The sequence below is a fragment of the Haliotis rufescens genome, unplaced genomic scaffold (genome assembly GCF_023055435.1).
Source record: "Haliotis rufescens isolate VD_foot unplaced genomic scaffold, xgHalRufe1.0.p SCAF_2, whole genome shotgun sequence".
Lineage (NCBI taxonomy): Eukaryota > Metazoa > Mollusca > Gastropoda > Lepetellida > Haliotidae > Haliotis > Haliotis rufescens.
Genome location: NW_025963890.1, coordinates 47,877,841 through 47,896,468, shown reverse-complemented (window position 1 = coordinate 47,896,468; position 18,628 = coordinate 47,877,841). Strand labels below are relative to the sequence as shown.

General features: G+C 41.8%; 1 protein-coding gene across 1 annotated transcript; it reads left to right on the top strand.

Moving 5' to 3' along the window:
- The first annotated feature begins 3,216 nt into the window (after positions 1–3,216).
- Positions 3,217–14,773, top strand: LOC124146233 (probable dimethyladenosine transferase). The gene is made up of 12 exons (XM_046516420.2): positions 3,217–3,407; positions 4,971–5,044; positions 5,901–5,987; positions 6,546–6,607; positions 6,848–6,941; positions 7,277–7,326; positions 10,435–10,558; positions 12,061–12,153; positions 12,620–12,684; positions 13,016–13,079; positions 13,508–13,614; positions 13,941–14,773. Exons 1-12 carry the CDS (start codon positions 3,350–3,352, stop codon positions 13,981–13,983), a joined length of 921 nt encoding a protein of 306 aa, XP_046372376.1. The 5' UTR covers positions 3,217–3,349; the 3' UTR covers positions 13,984–14,773.
- Positions 14,774–18,628: the final 3,855 nt, after the last annotated feature.

Sequence of the window (18,628 nt, the reverse complement as noted above, 5' to 3'; positions counted from 1 at the left end):
GCGAATAGAATGCCTTGGGCCACATCAAACGCAATTCACTGCAACGTGACGTTAAGTTTCAGTCTTCACGTGATCGGTGTCAACACTTACGTCATATTGTCTGTGTATTTCACCTGACAATGTAATGTGAAAGTGTTATATATACACGTGTACTTATATGCGATTTAATTCAGTGGCATTAACAATTATCTGAATAAATTGATATCGAAGTGTTACGTGTTTCTTTATGAATAGTTTAACCACCTTAATAAATGTATTGCTGTCATGTTTATACGATACTATTAGCATGGTGTCTTTAGTTGCCGTATACTTCGATTAACGTCGATTAACGAATTTCTGTACCAGAATTTCCATGTGCAATATGCGAAGAGGGTGTATATAGTTGAAATTCTTCATGCACGGCTTTCCTGTACGTGAAGTTTGTTGGTTCGCATCAGTGAATCAATGAGAAGACGGGATGTGTCTGTGCGTGCGTGCGCTCTAAGAGTTGAAATCCTTTACGACATTGCAGCTATTTCGTCCATGCATATGGACGTGATAGAAAATCATTCCCAGGGCACAAATGATTATGCGCCTTGTGCGACCCTGTGTCGAGAGAACCCTGTTATGGATGAATTGTACGAGGAACGGAGACCACCCCTAGTTATCTTGGTGAGATAAGAATGATATTTCACGGATTAACTGTGTATTGGTTTCACGAAGCAGTCATTCGATTATCACAACACGTAGCGGATAAAACACGTGACTTAACATGGAGAAAGCTTCTGGCATTGCTGGTGAAAAGGTCCCTGTGTACTACTGGAGGAGTACTCTTTAATAGTCATAATGTACATACATATTAACATGCATTACAAGCATGGTGTTTTCACGCTGACTGTTAATATGGTTATATAAAGACACAAACGCGTGATCTAATCTCTGGCTTACAATAGAGGGAATGAGTTTGATTTTAGAATCGCTTTTAGAAAATATTCCCGCAACATCACGGCGGGGGACACCAGAAATGGGCTTCACGCATTGTACCCATGTCGGGATTCGAACCCGGGTCTTCGGTGTGACGAGCGAACGCTTTTACCACTAGGCTACCCGACCGCCCCGGCTGCTATTAGAGCAGGGTGTTTCCATAAGACACACATGTATACACTTAGAGAGTACTTCTTATCCTTTACAGATGAACTAATCCGCAAAGTACTATACATTGCGGCAAAGAGTAAAATAACAATACGTAGAGCAAACATTCATAAATTGTAATTCAGTCATATTTTATTTTCTATAATGAAAACCTTCAAAGGTTTTGACTTCATCACAAAATGTTAAAGAAATACTAATCGTGCTCTTTATGAACCAAACGCCGCTTAAATCACACTAATTTGGTTGATTATCAGGATACTGGACTTGGAGGCATTGTACTTCTTCATACGGAGACAAGGAAATGTCTCAGTAAAATGGGTGTTCGACATTCGTGACCAACTCGTCCCATTCCATATGTGGCAGTTACATATTTTGACTATTTCTTGTATTCTACCTTTTAAGTATAATTCATGTACATAATTAAATGCAGTTGTAGTCATTTTATTTTATTGCTCAGGCTACTTTAAACACTAAACCATCAGTCACAGCACTCTTACTAAGCATGCTTACTTGCATGGTTTGTTTGTGAATGTCACACCCTGTGAACTAACACAATAGCCCCAGCCTTCTCCATACTCAAGCATTTTGTCTATATGGCCAGCTTGGGTACTCAGCCATGCTGTATGCTGGACACCTAAGGACTGTGGTCACTCCACATATACCTCTCCACGGATAAAGACTTATATATATTCACGTGTTTTTTTCACAAGGATCGTTTTGGGGAACCTTAGATCAAATTCCAAGGTTAGTATTTTATTATTGAATTGAGGATTTTATTCATTAAATTGTTTTATCAATATTGTAGATATTGTTTGTATTTGGATATATGTGTGTTTAGACACGAATATACGGAATGTAGATTCGTAATTATTATTGAGTTTAACAACCAAATAAGTATCCTACATTCATTAAAACATGTAAAAGCATTAAAAAAAGAAGTAAGATTAGTAGTTTTAGAAATGATAGAGTTTATTTGTGATATAAGAGGTAAGGCTAAGCAAGCTTGCATGTGATGAATGAATGTAGGTAAGCATAAATGAATGAATGAAAGTAAGCATATATGAATGAATGAAAGTAAGCATAAATGAATGAATGAAAGTAAGCATATATGAATGAATGAAAGTAAGCATATATGAATGAATGAAAGTAAGCATAAATGAATGAATGAAAGTAAGCATAAATGAATGAATGAAAGTAAGCATATATGAATGAATGAAAGTAAGCATAAATGAATGAAGGAAAGTAAGCATAAATGAATGAATGAAAGTAAGCATAAATGAATGAATGAAAGTAAGCATAAATGAATGAATGAAAGTAAACATAAATGAATGAATGAAAGTAAGCATAAATGAATGAATGAAAGTAAGCATAAATGAATGAATGAAAGTAAGCATATATGAATGAATGAAAGTAAACAAATGAATGAATGCATGAATGTATGTGGCATTTTATAGTATTACTCTTTCATGTTCAGCTACATGTATATATGATAGAAAGTATTTGTTCTTATTGGCACGTCTGCATGTACTGTATATGTATTGTTATTTCTTCTGCAGACGAGTTTTGCACTACTGTGCAGAAACTTTGCGCGGCATCGTCCCGTGGTGTGATATCAACCCAGGCCCACACACCTGGTAGGTTTACATGTCGTTTACATGTTGTCGTTTACATGTCATTGTCTAGTGTATGCATTTGATCATATATCAAGACAGAATACGTTTCTAATTAACATGTACATTAATATATTCTACCCAGTGCATTTACAACAATACTATGTACTGTATCTCATGATACTAGTATGCATATGAATTGTATGTATATATCTGTGTTTATGATATGTGTATATTGTTTTATATGTGCTATATTGTATACCTGATTGTTTCAGGGTGGTTTTCTTTTAAATCACATTCACAATTTCTGCAAATAAATATTGGCCATTGACGAACACCGTAGTGTCTGTGGTCTGTGGGCATCGGACCCAGTCCTGTTACACATAGGTTACGGAAACATGCGAGTGGTGACGAATCGGGTATTCTGATTTCTCGTTGACATTATAACGCCGCTTCTTTCTAGCGACTACGTTAGAGTTATCTGCCCCTGAAACCGGACGTTGTCAAGCGATTGTGAAAACATGAACACGTGTTTGCTGAAACTTCAGATTTGCTCTGTTCGGGGCTGACATCGTAATAATCATTTCCACTCAAAAAGAACATTAGATATGCCGAAAGTTAAACAAGACAAGAAAAGCCGTCAGCACCAACAAATTCAAAAACAAGGTGAGGTTTGGTATGCGAACAGTCAGGAATGATGGAGTTCGTGTGCACAGCGTACAAGCAGCCATGCAGAGACCTTACCTTATGCTTATATCGATATATAGCGGTAGAAACTAACCTTTTTAGACCACTGGTCCTCATAGTGATAACAGATAGCAAAACCCTTAAAAATGGCAAATTTCTACTAGTCCTTATGACACTTTAACTATTGGGCAGTTTGGCAAGGACTACAGGACTAGTGTCAGTTTCTAAAGCTGGGTATGTCTCTGACGCAACTTATTATTCCCCGCCCAACAAAGTTGGCGGGGTATATAGAAACGGGCTCCGTACGTCCGTCCGTCACGTTTCGTGGCCGGAGCATAACTCAGAAACCGTTCGATATTTTTTCATGAAACTTTGCAGGTCTGTTAAGTACATGCTGAACTTGTGCCTTTTGCTATTTAGAATTTTTTTTTTTTTTTACGTTTCCATGGCAACAAGATGGACTTCGGTCCCAAATTCTTTTTTTACAATTTCCATGACAAGTTCCACCTCAGTTAAAAAAGATTAGGGTTTGTTTAGATTTAATTATGTCATAAATTCTGCATCAGGGGTGGGGGATATAGCCACGTTAGTGGCAAACTCTTGTTTATTTCGTAATAATGATATTCTAAGTATTTTGTAATATGTAGGCCGATTTGTTGGTTTGTTGTTTAACTCTTCACTCAGCACTATTTCAGCTAAACCAAACAAACTAGTCATTGATACAGGAAACGTCCCATGTCATCTCAGTACAATGATGCACCATCATCCAAGTCACATGGCCCGACCATCAACCCATTTACCGGTAGTCGTTAAGTTATAACCAGTTGCCACCAAGCACCCACTAGATGCTTGTTATAGGCTATACAGTAGCTGAAGTAAACTAGATTGGACATATCTACATGTGTTCAAGGTATTATCAATCTCGGGTAACTGGATAATCCAGAATCATGGAGATCCGTACCCAGTATTTTGGGCGGACTTGTACACAAATGTTGGATGACCCACTCATATCTTATCAACTGGCTGACCATGAAATGATATTTAAAAATCCATTTAGTAATTCCAATCGCTTCTGAAGGCTTTCTGCTCTACCAAAACACATTGATTCAACAGATTTAACCAGTTTTCAACACGTGAGTGGTCCAATCACTAACTGTGTAAACTTCTTGCTACACCGGTCGGCTTCCAAGGTTTCTAAAGTGCAAATACTTAAACAACAATATGCCACCACGGCCAATTAAAATACCTCAATGTTATATGTTTAACAAATGTATGGGGTTTAATAAATTAAAAGTGCACCAAATGGTTGAATGTGTGACAATAGTGCTATGAATAAATTGCTATGAAAGTGGGAAAATGGATAGGTCCTGGGTATTGGTGAACCAAATCTGTGTTCAAGTCAGCAAGATAAAGTACAAATGCTCCGAAACGGGTACGAACCTGATGTGAATTTTACGGGTTAATTATTTGCAGTGGGTACGAATCTCTGTGGGTACGGATCGTCTTGTATCTGAATCTCGTGGAATCACACTGTCATTGCAGGCATCACCTTCAAGCATGACTTCGGCCAGCACATCCTCAAGAACCCTCTGGTTGTTGTCAGCATGGTGGAGAAGGTCAGTCTACATAGGACATCATTCTTGTTCTCAGCACTCAAAGAAATGGTTACTGGCTAGCGACCAGTTGACACTGAGGACCAGTTATCGCCAACTCCCCGTTATGGCGCTTACTTGATCGCATTTCGTTTTACTTTTGCTTGTTTTCATTGGAAGTGAGAAATATTTATCCAAAGATGATAAATAAAACTGACTATCGTGAGGAAATATTAAAAAACACCATAAAATGATGTTGCTCAAATACAACTTTAGAAAAGACATGCGGGCAATGTCATGTGACTGATGGCCCGCATAAACTAAAACCCAACAACACTTTCAGTTCTGTCATTGCTTACCATCTGTCTGTTATTTCTTCCGCAAAACACAATTCTGGACCTAATTGAGCTATTTTTCAAAAAATGCTTATCCCTGTATATATCGTGAATACCATAGTACATAGCGTTAAGGATAAGCTTGTGTAAATCAAATTTGGGGAACATTGGTTCACGTCAGTTTGCAGACAACAAATAGATACAGGCATATCTTATTAATTTTAATGACTTTAAAAATTGAGTGCGATACTAAAGAAAATAAAAAATGTAATTTGTATAACTGAAGCAGTGAGCGTGGTCAGGTGGCACCTGTTCTTTAGACAATGGCGATTACTGGTACAGCTGGTTGATGGGAATCTTCTATGTTTTGATTCGCAATCCAACATTGTCATTTATGTTGGACTAGAGTTAACAATATTAAAAAAAAACAGACACAAAGATGTATATCTATGGAAACTTCACAGAGAATAAGTCAATAATTTACAAGTTGGTTGATGGAAGAAAGTGCGTGGCAGCTGATTATTAAAGTCTCTGTGATGTTGCAGGCTGCGCTGCGGCCGACAGATGTGGTCCTGGAGGTCGGTCCTGGTACGGGCAACATGACGGTCAAGCTGCTGGAGAAGGTCAAGAAGGTCAGTCAGGACCAGCGGTCAATCATTCAAACTTTCTTTACTTGGGTTTAATAAGATCTAAGATACTGGACCAGTACTAGACTGGAGTAAAGCTATACTTTGTACAGATAGAAAATTATGAATACCCAATGAGCGAAAGAGAATGATTACTCACTGAGAGTATTATCTAGAGCACTGGCGTCGGCTACTCGTGAGTGCTGCTTATTACTTAATAGCAACACTTTCTCTTTTCTGCCAACTACAGAATGGCCTGGCTTGCTGGTAGATCTTATTGTCATTATAATGTCACATGTTTCAGGTGGGAGATATAGTGTCACATGTTTCAGGTGGTGGTTAACGATGTCACATGTTTCAGGTGGTGTTTAATGATGTCACATGTTTCAGGTTGTGGTTAATGATGTCACATGTTTCAGGTTGTAGATACCAATGTCACATGTTTCAAGTGGCGGTTAACAGTGTCACATCTTTCAGGTGGTGGTTAATGATGTCACATGTTTCAGGTTGTAGATACCAATGTCACATGTTTCAAATGGTGGTTAACATTGTCTCATGTTTCAGGTGGTGGCCTGTGAGATTGACCCCCGTCTGGTGGCGGAGCTGCACAAGAGAGTTCAAGGAACGTGAGTGCACCTCCAATGAGATGTTGGGTCTTGTATTTATGGAGTTATTTCAGACAATGATAGGAAGTGTTGGAGGGTAAACATGCTTGGGTTTGAGTCTTATCAAGAAGTCCGATAATAAAAACCCAAGTTCAAATCAATGAAAAAGAGAATGTTTTCAATGCTGTATTTTAGGAATAGCCCTATAGTCTGTATATATGTCACACTACACAAATGAATGCATGTTGTTTTCCGTCTCAGCCCCCAGGCCAGTAAGCTGCAGGTAATGGTGGGGGACGTCCTCAAGACAGAGCTGCCCTTCTTTGACATCTGTGTGGCCAATCTCCCATACCAGGTAGATTTATACATTATACATTATATTATAGATTTTATAATCGAGTCTGGACCAGACAATCCAGTGATTGATACCATGAGCATCGACCCACGCAATTGGGATCGATGACATGTATCAACCAAGTCAGCGAGTCTGGCCACCCGATCCAGTTATTCACCTTTTACGACAAGCATAGTCACTTTTTATGGCAAGCATGGGTTGCTGAAGACCTATTCTACCCCGGAATCTTCACATGTCTGGGTTTACCTGATTGCCCTGATTAAAGCATTTGGAGAGAGTGAGCCAGATAATGGACAGAAAATATATTATTAAGTGCAGTATTCTGTTTATTTCAGATTTCATCTCCCTTTGTCTTCAAATTACTTCTGCACAGACCTTTCTTCAGGTGAGTTTGTTTGTGGGACTAAACATGACGTGATGTTCTGATTGTACGACACAAGCACTTCCGAATGACAGGCTGGATATAGAGAGGTCTGAGGGGTAGTTTATCATCGTGATCCAGCTGGACAGAATAAAAGTGTCTGTGATGGTACTGTTACTTGGCGGCCATCTTAACTGACTATAAAAGTCCAGTTTCCACCCTTGCCGAACTAGACTGGAATTATGCGGTTATACTTTTGGCTGGAGTCTATGCATAGTCCAATCAAAATCGAGTATCAAAATCAAAACCCGGTTCATAAACTGCTGTGCCGATTTCCGTCAATTGCAGGATTTGCAAAGCATGTTTATCGACAACTTAGCGTCGACAGATACTTTCCAAACTTTTTCATGTTTTTAATCAAGGTGCTCCTGTGATTTGATGCACTTCTTGGGGTAAGACCCGTTTTATCGCAATATAGATCTTGATTATCGATCAGATCGTCTTGGCTGGGCGCCACCATCTTGTTTAAAGCAAATGAAGGTGATATGAGAAGTGGAATCTGATTGGTCAATAGGAGGCACATAGAAGGTACATAATTTGTAATAGCCACTGGTGGCGTTACAATCGAGCCGGGAAATTCTATCCTTGTTCGGCAAGGGTGGAAACTGGACTTTAAGGTCAGAGAACTCCCTTGCCTCGGGAAGTCTTTTGTTATTTCTTGGTGGTCTTATCACTACTTCAGCTGTCCCAACTTCCTGTGAGAGTTACCATAGTGTAATACAGTGACCTTTTCCCAAGAAGTATGAGAACTAACACAAGTCCAAGTTAAATTCTAATGTTTGTGAACTAGTATGGGAGTACAGTGTGTCTGTGATGTGGCTGATAGTGTGTGATCAGACCCCAACACTGGAAGGTTACCTGGGCATCATGTGCCTTTGTCCCGACTCATTGACATGGCATTGTGATGTAGCTTTAACACTGCTGCTGCTGATGGTGGACTGTCATGGAGTCATTCAGGGGCAGTGACAGCTACTGAGTGTGCAACCAGTTGTCCAGGTATTGATGTCATGGGCAGGGTGCGCATAGTGCAACCAGTTGTCCACGTATTGATGTCATGGGCAGGGTGCACATAGTGCATAGTGCAACCAGTTATCCAGGTATTGATGTCATGGGCAGGTTATGCATAGTGCATAGTGCAACCAGTCGTCCAGGTATTGATGTCATGGGCAGGTTATGCATAGTGCATAGTGCAACCAGTTGTCCAGGTATTGATGTCATGGGCTGGGTGCACATAGTGCATAGTGCAACCAGTCGACCAGGTATTGATGTCATGGGCAGGGTGCACATAGTGCATAGTGCCACCAGTTGTCCAGGTATTGATGTCATGGGCAGGGTGCACATAGTGCATAGTACAACCAGTTGTCCAGGTATTGATGTCATGGGCAGGGTGCACATAGTGCATAGTGCCACCAGTTGTCCAGGTATTGATGTCATCGGCAGGGTGCACATAGTGCATAGTACAACCAGTTGTCCAGGTATTGATGTCATGGGCATGGTGCACATAGTGCATAGTGCAACCAGTCATCCAGGTATTGATGTCATGGGCAGGGTGCACATAGTGCATAGTGCCACCAGTTGTCCAGGTATTGATGTCATCGGCAGGGTGCACATAGTGCATAGTACAACCAGTTGTCCAGGTATTGATGTCATGGGCAGGGTGCACATAGTGCATAGTGCAACCAGTCGACCAGGTATTGATGTCATGGGCAGGGTGCACATAGTGCATAGTGCCACCAGTTGTCCAGGTATTGATGTCATGGGCAGGGTGCACATAGTGCATAGTGCCACCAGTCGTCCAGGTATTGATGTCATGGGCAGGGTGCACATAGTGCATAGTGCAACCAGTCGTCCAGGTATTGATGTCATGGGCAGGGTGCACATAGTGCATAGTGCAACCAGTCGACCAGGTATTGATGTCATGGGCAGGGTGCACATAGTGCATAGTGCAACCAGTCGACCAGGTATTGATGTCATGGGCAGGGTGCACATAGTGCATAGTGCAACCAGGTATTGATGTCATGGGCGGGTTATGCAAAGTTTATAGTGCAACCAGTCGTCCAGGTATTGATGTCATGGGCAGGGTGCACATAGTGCATAGTGCAACCAGTCGACCAGGTATTGATGTCATGGGCAGGGTGCACATAGTGCATAGTACAACCGGTTGTCCAGGTATTGATGTCTTGGCCATGTGCACATAGTGCATAGTGCAACCAGTTGTCCAGGTATTGATGTCATGGGCAGGGTGCACATAGTGCATAGTGCCACCAGTTGTCCAGGTATTGATGTCATGGGCAGGGTGCACATAGTGCATAGTGCCACCAGTTGTCCAGGTATTGATGTCATGGGCAGGGTGCACATAGTGCAACCAGTCGACCAGGTATTGATGTCATGGGCAGGGTGCACATAGTGCATAGTACAAATTGTTGTCCAGGTATTGATGTCATGGGCAAGGTGCACATAGTGCATAGTGCAACCAGTTGTCCAGGTATTGATGTCATGGGCAGGGTGCACATAGTGCATAGTGCAACCAGTCGTCCAGGTATTGATGTCATGGGCAGGGTGCACATAGTGCATAGTGCAACCAGTCATCCAGGTATTGATGTCATGGGCAGGGTGCACATAGTGCATAGTGCAACCAGTTGTCCAGGTATTGATGTCATGGGCGGGTTATGCATAGTGCATAGTGCAACCAGTCGTCCAGGTATTGATGTCATGGGCATGGTGCACATAGCATGCATAGTGCAACCAGTTGTCCAGGTATTGATGTCATGGGCAGGTTATGCATAGTGCATAGTGCAACCAGTTATCCAGGTATTGATGTCATGGGCAGGTTATGCATAGTGCAACCAGTTATCCAGGTATTGATGTCATGAGCAGGTTATGCATAGTGCATAGTGCAACCAGTCGTCCAGGTATTGATGTCATGGGCTAGGTGCACATAGCATGCATAGTCCAGGTAACTTCTACTTGTGAAATTTACCCGACAGTACATTTTCATTATTTTCTTGGTGTGCTGTTATGTGCTGAATTAACCACAACTTTGTATCACCACGAGGCTTGTTGCTGTTCCAGATGTGCTGTGCTGATGTTTCAGAGAGAGTTTGCCCAGAGACTGGTGGCAAAGCCTGGGGACAAACTCTACTGTCGGCTGTCTGTGAACACACAGCTTCTGGCCCGGGTTGACAACCTGATGAAGGTGTGTAGAGTGGGGGGTCAGGGTCTCATACTGTCTGTGAACACACAGCTTCCGACCCGGGTTGACAACTTGATGAAGGTGTGTAGAGAGGGAGGCTAGGGTCTTATACTGTCTGTGGACACACAGCTTCTGGCCAGCTTGACAACCTGTTGAAGGTGTGTAGAGAGGGAGGCTAGGGTCTCATACTGTCTGTGAACACACAGCTTCTGGCCCGGGATGACAACCTGATGAAGGTGTGTAGAGAGGGAGGCTAGGGTCTTATACTGTCTGTGGACACACAGCTTCTGGCCAGCTTGACAACCTGTTGAAGGTGTGTAGAGAGGGAGGCTAGGGTCTCATACTGTCTGTGAACACACAGCTTCTGACCCGGGTTGACAACCTGATGAAGGTGTGTAGAGTAGAATAGGGGGGTCAGGGTCTTATACTGTCTGTGAACACACAGCTTTTGGCCCAGGTTGACAACCTGATGAAGGTGTGTAGAGTGGGGGTCAGGGTCTTATACTGTCTGTGGACACACAGCTTTTGGCCCAGGTTGACAACTTGATGAAGGTGTGTAGAGTGGGGGTCAGGGTCTCATACTGTCTGTGAACACACAGCTTCTGGCCCAGGTTGACAACCTGATGAAGGTGTGTAGAGTGGGGGTCAGGGTCTCATACTGTCTGTGAACACACAGCTTCTGGCCCAGGTTGACAACCTGATGAAGGTGTGTAGAGTGGGGGTCAGGGTCTTATACTGTCTGTGGACACACAGCTTCTGGCCCGGGATGACAACCTGATGAAGGTGTGTAGAGTGGGAGGCTAGGGTCTTATACTGTCTGTGAACACACAGCTTCTGGCCAGCTTGACAACCTGTTGAAGGTGATGACAGACTTTATTTCATCACTCCGCACGTTGAACATAAATCTTTAGAACAGTTAGCATAGAACTTAATCTCCTCACAGAGTACTCAGACACAGGTAAGATGTATTTCTGCTGGGACTGCAGAGTATTACCGGTATATTGCAATACTTTCTTCAAATGATTCATATCGCAATATTTTTTTTGTTCCCGTATAATGGGTTAAAGATATATAGCAAGTTTCAGTACTATTGTTATCCTTAAACCTAAATTCATTCACAAATGATGTGGGGGAATGGGTGGCGCAGTCGTCTAAGGCGCCGCGAATTGCTGTGCAGAGTTGTCCTTTGGTCACGCCAGAAACCTATGATTGTGGGTTTGAATCCCGGTTCGCCCCGATTATGTTTCTAGGTTTGTCAGCACCATACCCGCGCTCATGGGTTTCACCGAAGTGGTAAACGTCTGAGACCTGCATTACTTCAGGCTTTCCTCCCACATTGAGGCTGACACGCCGTGATATAACTGGAATACTGTTCAAAGCGGCGTTAAACCCAACTCACTCACTCACTATTATCTGTGGATTTGACTGCAGGCTGTAGCACATTAGGAGTTCTAGTTACTATTCAGCATTGAAATCATTCAGCATCAAGGAATGATTCTTTTCAGGTTGGCAAGAACAACTTTCGACCACCCCCCAAAGTTGAGTCCAGCGTCGTCAGGATAGAGCCACGGAACCCTCCCCCTCCCATAAACTTCAAGGTACATCTTGCTTCCTGATTATCTCCCTTTGAGATTAACAATCAGCCTGTCCATTGATAGGATCTCTATGTCACTGTTAAGTGATCCACCAGCACTTGTAACTGTCATGATGTCAGTGTAGCCGTGCAAGTGTGTGTGTGTGCCTGGTTTGGAGGACTGATGTTGTTTGAGGAGTGGGAGTATTGTTTGTTTGTTGTTTAATACCGCACTCAGCAATATTCCATCTATATGACAGTGCTCTGTAAATAATCACGTCTGGATCAAACAAATCCAGTGATTGACATCATGAGCATCAATCAAAGCAATTGGAATACGAAGACATACATCAACCAAGTCAGCAAGGCTGACCACCCGATCCTCTTAGTCGCCTGGGTCGCTGAAGACCTATTCTACCCTGGATCATCACGGGTCAGTTATATGTGGTGGTGCTAGTGTACCAGGTTTACAGGTTCTTCTGTTGTTTCAGGAGTGGGATGGCCTGGTGAGAATTTGCTTTGCGAGGAAAAACAAGACTATAGGAGCTGCCTTCAAGTGAGTATATAATTTGAAGTATCACATATATAGAATGTTATTCAGATTCAATCAAGACCAATTTTATCACGACTCAGACACAAAATTACCCTCAATTTATTTTTCCGTACACAATAAGTGTGACTTTTTCTCGGATTATATGAGATGTTAAATTAGGTTTAGTTGAAAGTAGAAACCTGGTTGATACTGATAGTTAAATACTGTGAACAAGGGAGGCAACTCTTGTAGGTCCTTGTCTTCACAGCTTCTCTATGGCCTGGTTACTCGCAGGGTAATAAGAAGGACTGTTAAAAGCATGACTGAGGTTGTTATTGTATTCCTTGCATTTCAGATTCACCAAAGTATTGAATCTGATGGAGAAGAACTACAAGATTCATTGTTCTGTCAATAACATAGTAAGTACTGGCTTGTGATTGCACTGCTCAGTGCTCAGAGACCCGTGAAGATTCCGGGGTAGAAGAGGTCTTCAGCAACCCATGCTTGCCGTAAAAGGTGACTATGCTTGTAAAAGGCGACTAACGGGATCAGGTGGTCAGGCTCGCTGACTTGGTTGATGCATGTCATCGATCCCAATTGCGTGGATCGATGCTCATGATATCAATCACTGGATTGTCTGGTCCAGACTCGATTACTTACAGACCACCGTCATATAGCTGGAATATTGCTGAGTGCAGCGTTAAACAACAAACCAACCAACCAACCAACCACAACAGAAGTGTATTCTATTGATGTTGGACGTTCTATTTATTTTGCGTTTTTGTGATAAATCTTAATGGGTCATAAAAGGTGTTCATGATAGCGACTTGTCCATGTTTATTTCTAGACAATACCTGCAGATTTTGACATCAAGGAAAAAGTAGTGAAGATTCTTGAAGAGACCAGCTTTGACAAGAAGCGAGCCCGCACAATGGATATTGATGACTTCCTGGCGTACGTACGATGTCTGATCCCCTCCTCCCATACTTCCTCCTGTAGTCTCTACCTAACATTATCCAACTAGTGAGGGGTTGGTGGGTAGCCTAGCGGTTAAAGCGTTCGCTTGTCACGCCAAAGACCCGGGTTCGAAAAGGCCATTTCTGGTGTTCCCCGCCATGATGTTGCTGGAATATTGCTAAAAGCGACATAAAACAAAACTCATTCACTACTGATTAGTGTTTGGTGTAACAGCCATTAAAGTAAACATTTATGGTTTATACATATTTAAATTGAGCAATTATTAATATCATGATTATCATGATTATTCATCTTCTTTACAGGCTGTTGAACAGTTTCAACAAGGACGGCTTCCATTTCTCCTGATGCAAGATGTGGTTCCAGTATTGTCTGATGCAGTGTGGGAACTTTCGATGGACAACAGGCAGTGGGCTCTTCATGGACAGTGAAGCTTCATTTGTATGTTTCTGTGAACACTGAACATCTCTGTAAAAGGCGATTATGCTTGTCATAAGAGGCGACTAACGGGATTAGATGGTCAGACTCGCTGACTTGGTTGATGCATGTCATCGATCCCAATTGCGTGGATCAATGCTCATGATATTAATCACTGGATTGTCTATCAATCACTGGATTGGCTAGTACAGACTCGATAATTTACAGACCTCTGCATATGGCTGGAATATTGCTGAGTGCGGCGTAAACAACAAACCAACTGTGACATCTGAATGCATGAATGCCAGTTGTACAGTACACATCGTCATGAGCTGGAACACTCTGAAGTCTGTCATGAAGCTTGTGTCAAGGAATCTCAGACACTGAATATCGTGGAACACTATTGACTGCCAACAGTGGTGGCTGTCAGTCTGACCGGTATTACATTAGTGCCAATACCTTGAGCTACAGTGTGTGTACTGTATCGTGACGTATATCAGCAGCATGTCATATGGTATGAATGAATTTTATACTATTTGCTGACAGTGTGTATATATGTGTGTGCAGGAGTTCTCGAGCCATTGTATATTTAAAAAGTTTTCAGAACATGATGGGTGACGAATGACTACAAGAATTGTTAAAAAAAGACACGAAGCCTGTAAATCGATTCTATAAACACTTGTTTATTTGGTCAGTGCCAGAAAATAAATATGTATGTACATTTGGGTGTTCTCTGTCGAGACCGATGTGTGTGGCATGGTGGTTCAACACACCCATCTTGCAGACACTTGTTTCCCCGACACTGATGTCAAACGTTCAACGCCCAGTCTCACACACAGCCAGCCTCGCTCGCTCGCACGCTCACGCTCTCTCCAGCTTGCTCCACCTATATACAGGTGTGTGGTCCTACGTACACAGGAACTGATGACAAGTACACATGCATCTGTATTGATGACATATCCTGGCAGAAATCACCTAATACCATCACCGGTTCCTGGAACATGATACAAACTTTCGTCATTTTGCTCCAACTTCAGATCTCAACAAATAGGTCGTTTCCTAATTGAAACCACTTACGATTTCAGAGTATGATTATTATTCCAAAATAAACTTGGTGCTGGTTGAAATAAGGTTCCAGGTTTTTAATATTACCCGCCCACCATGAGCATGGCTGTTGTGTAATATTCCATTAGGAACAGGAGATGGTACATGAAGAGGCAATGGTTGCTATACTGTCAGTGAACTTGAACAGATAACAGCATAACCTTGCAATCATAAGAGGAAGATTTCCTTGCCTATACATAAAGTACACAGAAAGAAGTACTAGTTAACAAAGACTCACATTAATGAATTAAGTATTGCCACTTTTCAGCAATCAAGTCCATGACCCAGCTGGGGTCAAGGGTACAACAATGTAACAGCTGATTAACATGTATGATTAACCCCCCCCCCCCCCCCCCCCCCCAGGCAAGACTGTTCTTAGTTTACTGATGCACTTACAAAACAAACTATTTTTTTATGTGAAAATACAAGATCAAATAATCCATTAACCATAGAATGTTCTTAGTTTTCAGTTAACGGATGCACTTACAAACCAAACAATTTTTTTAAATGAAAATACATGATCAAATATACCCTTCTGACAGAAATAAAAAACTAAAAAGAAACCCTCCTTCAGTTTAAACAGAATGTTTCACTTTGACCAACCCACGAAATATTATGCCAAAATAAAAAATCGAATATTCTTATGTCAACCTATACAAGCATAAAAAAACCATTAAGCATAAACTTAAAAAAGTGTTGTCTTACGTGAAACAGAACAAAGCGGCTACAGTCAAACTGTTTTAACAATGACTCACTCTATGGCATAATTAGGAGTACATTAAGGGTGGTAACGATATGGTGAAACAGTCGGTAGTTGATATGCATCGTACATCTTCCCGAGGCAAGTGAGTTAACGGACTATAAAAGTCCAGTTTCCACCCTTGCCGAACTAGGCTGGTATTATGGAGTTACATTCTGCCTGGACTAACGAGTTTATGCATAATCAAAATCGCGCACTGAAATCGAAATCCGGTTCGTAAAGTGTCATGCAGATTTCGGCCGACTGCAGGATTTGCAAAGCATGTGCACCGCTAACTCGGTGTCAACAGATATTTTCCAGATCTTTTCATGTTTTTAATCAAGGTGCTCACGTGATTTGATGCACTTCGCGATGTAAGACTCGTTTTATCACAATATAGATCTTGGTTTTGTTTGAAGCAAATGCAAGTGATACGAGAGGTTGAATCTGATTGGTCAATAGGAGAGGCATAGAAAGGACATAACTGGTAATAGCCACTGGTGGCGCTACGATCGAGCCCAGGAATTCCAGCCTAGTAATTCTTGCCTCGGGAAGATGTGCATCGTATTGCATACCAACCATATTGTCATGGGAATATAGATGACATAATTTGTACTGCATACCCACTATATTATTGGGAATACATATATTGCATACCCACAATACATAATAGGAATACATACCGTATTGCATACCTACTATATTAATGGGGAATACATACCGTATTGCATAATTACCATATCGATGGGAATACATATCGTATTATATACTCACTTTATTATTGGGAATACATAGATTGCATACCTACTATATTAGTTGGTATACATATCATATTGTGCTACCTGCAGCCACCATATCGCTTCGTCCCTAACAGACCAACATATTGCCTGCCTGGCTGCCTGTGTAGATGTAACTGGTCAACAATAACAGTCAGTGATTCATATGACTTGCTGTAGGCTGGAGCTACCAATAAGTTCATCCCTGAATGATTATATGACATATTACAACAGTGAACAGTGTGCCACCAGTCCTATGCCCGACGAGCTGATTGTTCCAAGATGAGTGAGTGAGTGAATTGGTTTTAATGCCGCTTTTAACAGTATTTCAGTTATATTGCGGCGTGTCAGCTTAATGTGGGAGGAAAGCCTGAAGTGATGCAGGTCTCAGACGTTTACCACTTCGGTGAAACCCACGAGCACGGGTATGGTGCTGACAAACCTAGAAACATAATCGGGGCGAACCGGGATTCGAACACACAATCATAGGTTTCTGGCGTGACCAAAGGACGCAACTCTGCACAGCGAATTGCGGCGCCTTAGACGACTGGGCCACCTGTGCCCCCTGTTCCAAGATGAGGACATGCATACACCGATTATGGATTTCAAACTTTCTTCCGAAAATAATTATACTGTTGTTCAAACATGTCCTTGTATTAGCAAATATTTCATTATTAACTGTTGCCGTGTCAAGTTAATCCTTTCTTCCTTGAAACAATTACTCATTGTGTACTACACAAAACAAGTTAAAGAATACTCACAATGGAAGGCTGTGAGTTGCAATAATCACTAGCCATGACTAAGTATAGTCATATGGAAGCATTGAGAGTTCTTTAACTTCTTTTGATTTGTATATTTGAATAAAACATCAATGACACACTGAATGTCAAGCATTGTACTGGTGGTACATTGTGGTTATGTATAGTCAGACTACAGCCTGATGTTCCAGTGAGAGTCAACAAGTGATGTCTGGCTGGTATTACTGTAGAACAGATCAACAAATATCTTGAAAACAAGTTGAGCTAAATTTAAATATGTCAAATTCAACAGTAACACCTGGGGCGTGTATACTGATAAAGAACTGACCTGACCGATGCAGAATTACTTTTCTCCCTTTGAGAAACAATTTACTCTCATTTCAAAATGCACGTTTGTTTGTTTGTTGTTTAACAATGCACTCGGCAATATTCCAGCCATATGACAGCGGTCGGTAAATAATCGTGTCTGAACCAAACAATCCAGTGATTGACATCATGAGCATCGATCCTCCCAACTGGGATACGATGACAAGCATCAAGCAAATCAGCGAGCCTGACCACCCGATCCCGTTAGTCGACTCTTATGACAAGGATGGGATGGTGAATACCTATTCTAACCCGGATCTTCACGGGTCGCCTTGACACGTGGATGAGCTGGGATGTATATGCTTTCTGACTTGTACATATTATATGTGTGTGTGTGATGTAATGATGTATATATGTTCTCTGCACGTGGCACTGTGTGTATTGTTTTAGAATAAAGTTCTGTTCTGTTCTGATATATAGCTTGCGTTATACTGTAGGGCCGCCGTTAATTTCTTACTCACATCATATACACTATAAACAAGCAAACACACTGAATGAACAAGCAGCCAAGACGACTTTTATCTTCCATGTATGTGAGGGGAATGGGCTTCTTTTCTACCAATGAACAAAGGGAGACCACCCATGTCAGACTTTTTCTTTGAGTGTATCAGTGGCGATGCTTGCTTGTGATTTCCCAGGCGACTTGCTCAGCCCGTCGTTCCGCGGCAATAAAGTGCGGACGTCCCGCCAACCTTAAACACACATCGCGCCTTACACACCAGCAAACAGTCCCCAGTTAAGTCGAACGGTCCTTACCAGCAAACATTTTCATAATTAAGCCAGAGAATGCTCAGGGACAAAACAAACTGAACCCGCCCTTCTTATTATCAACG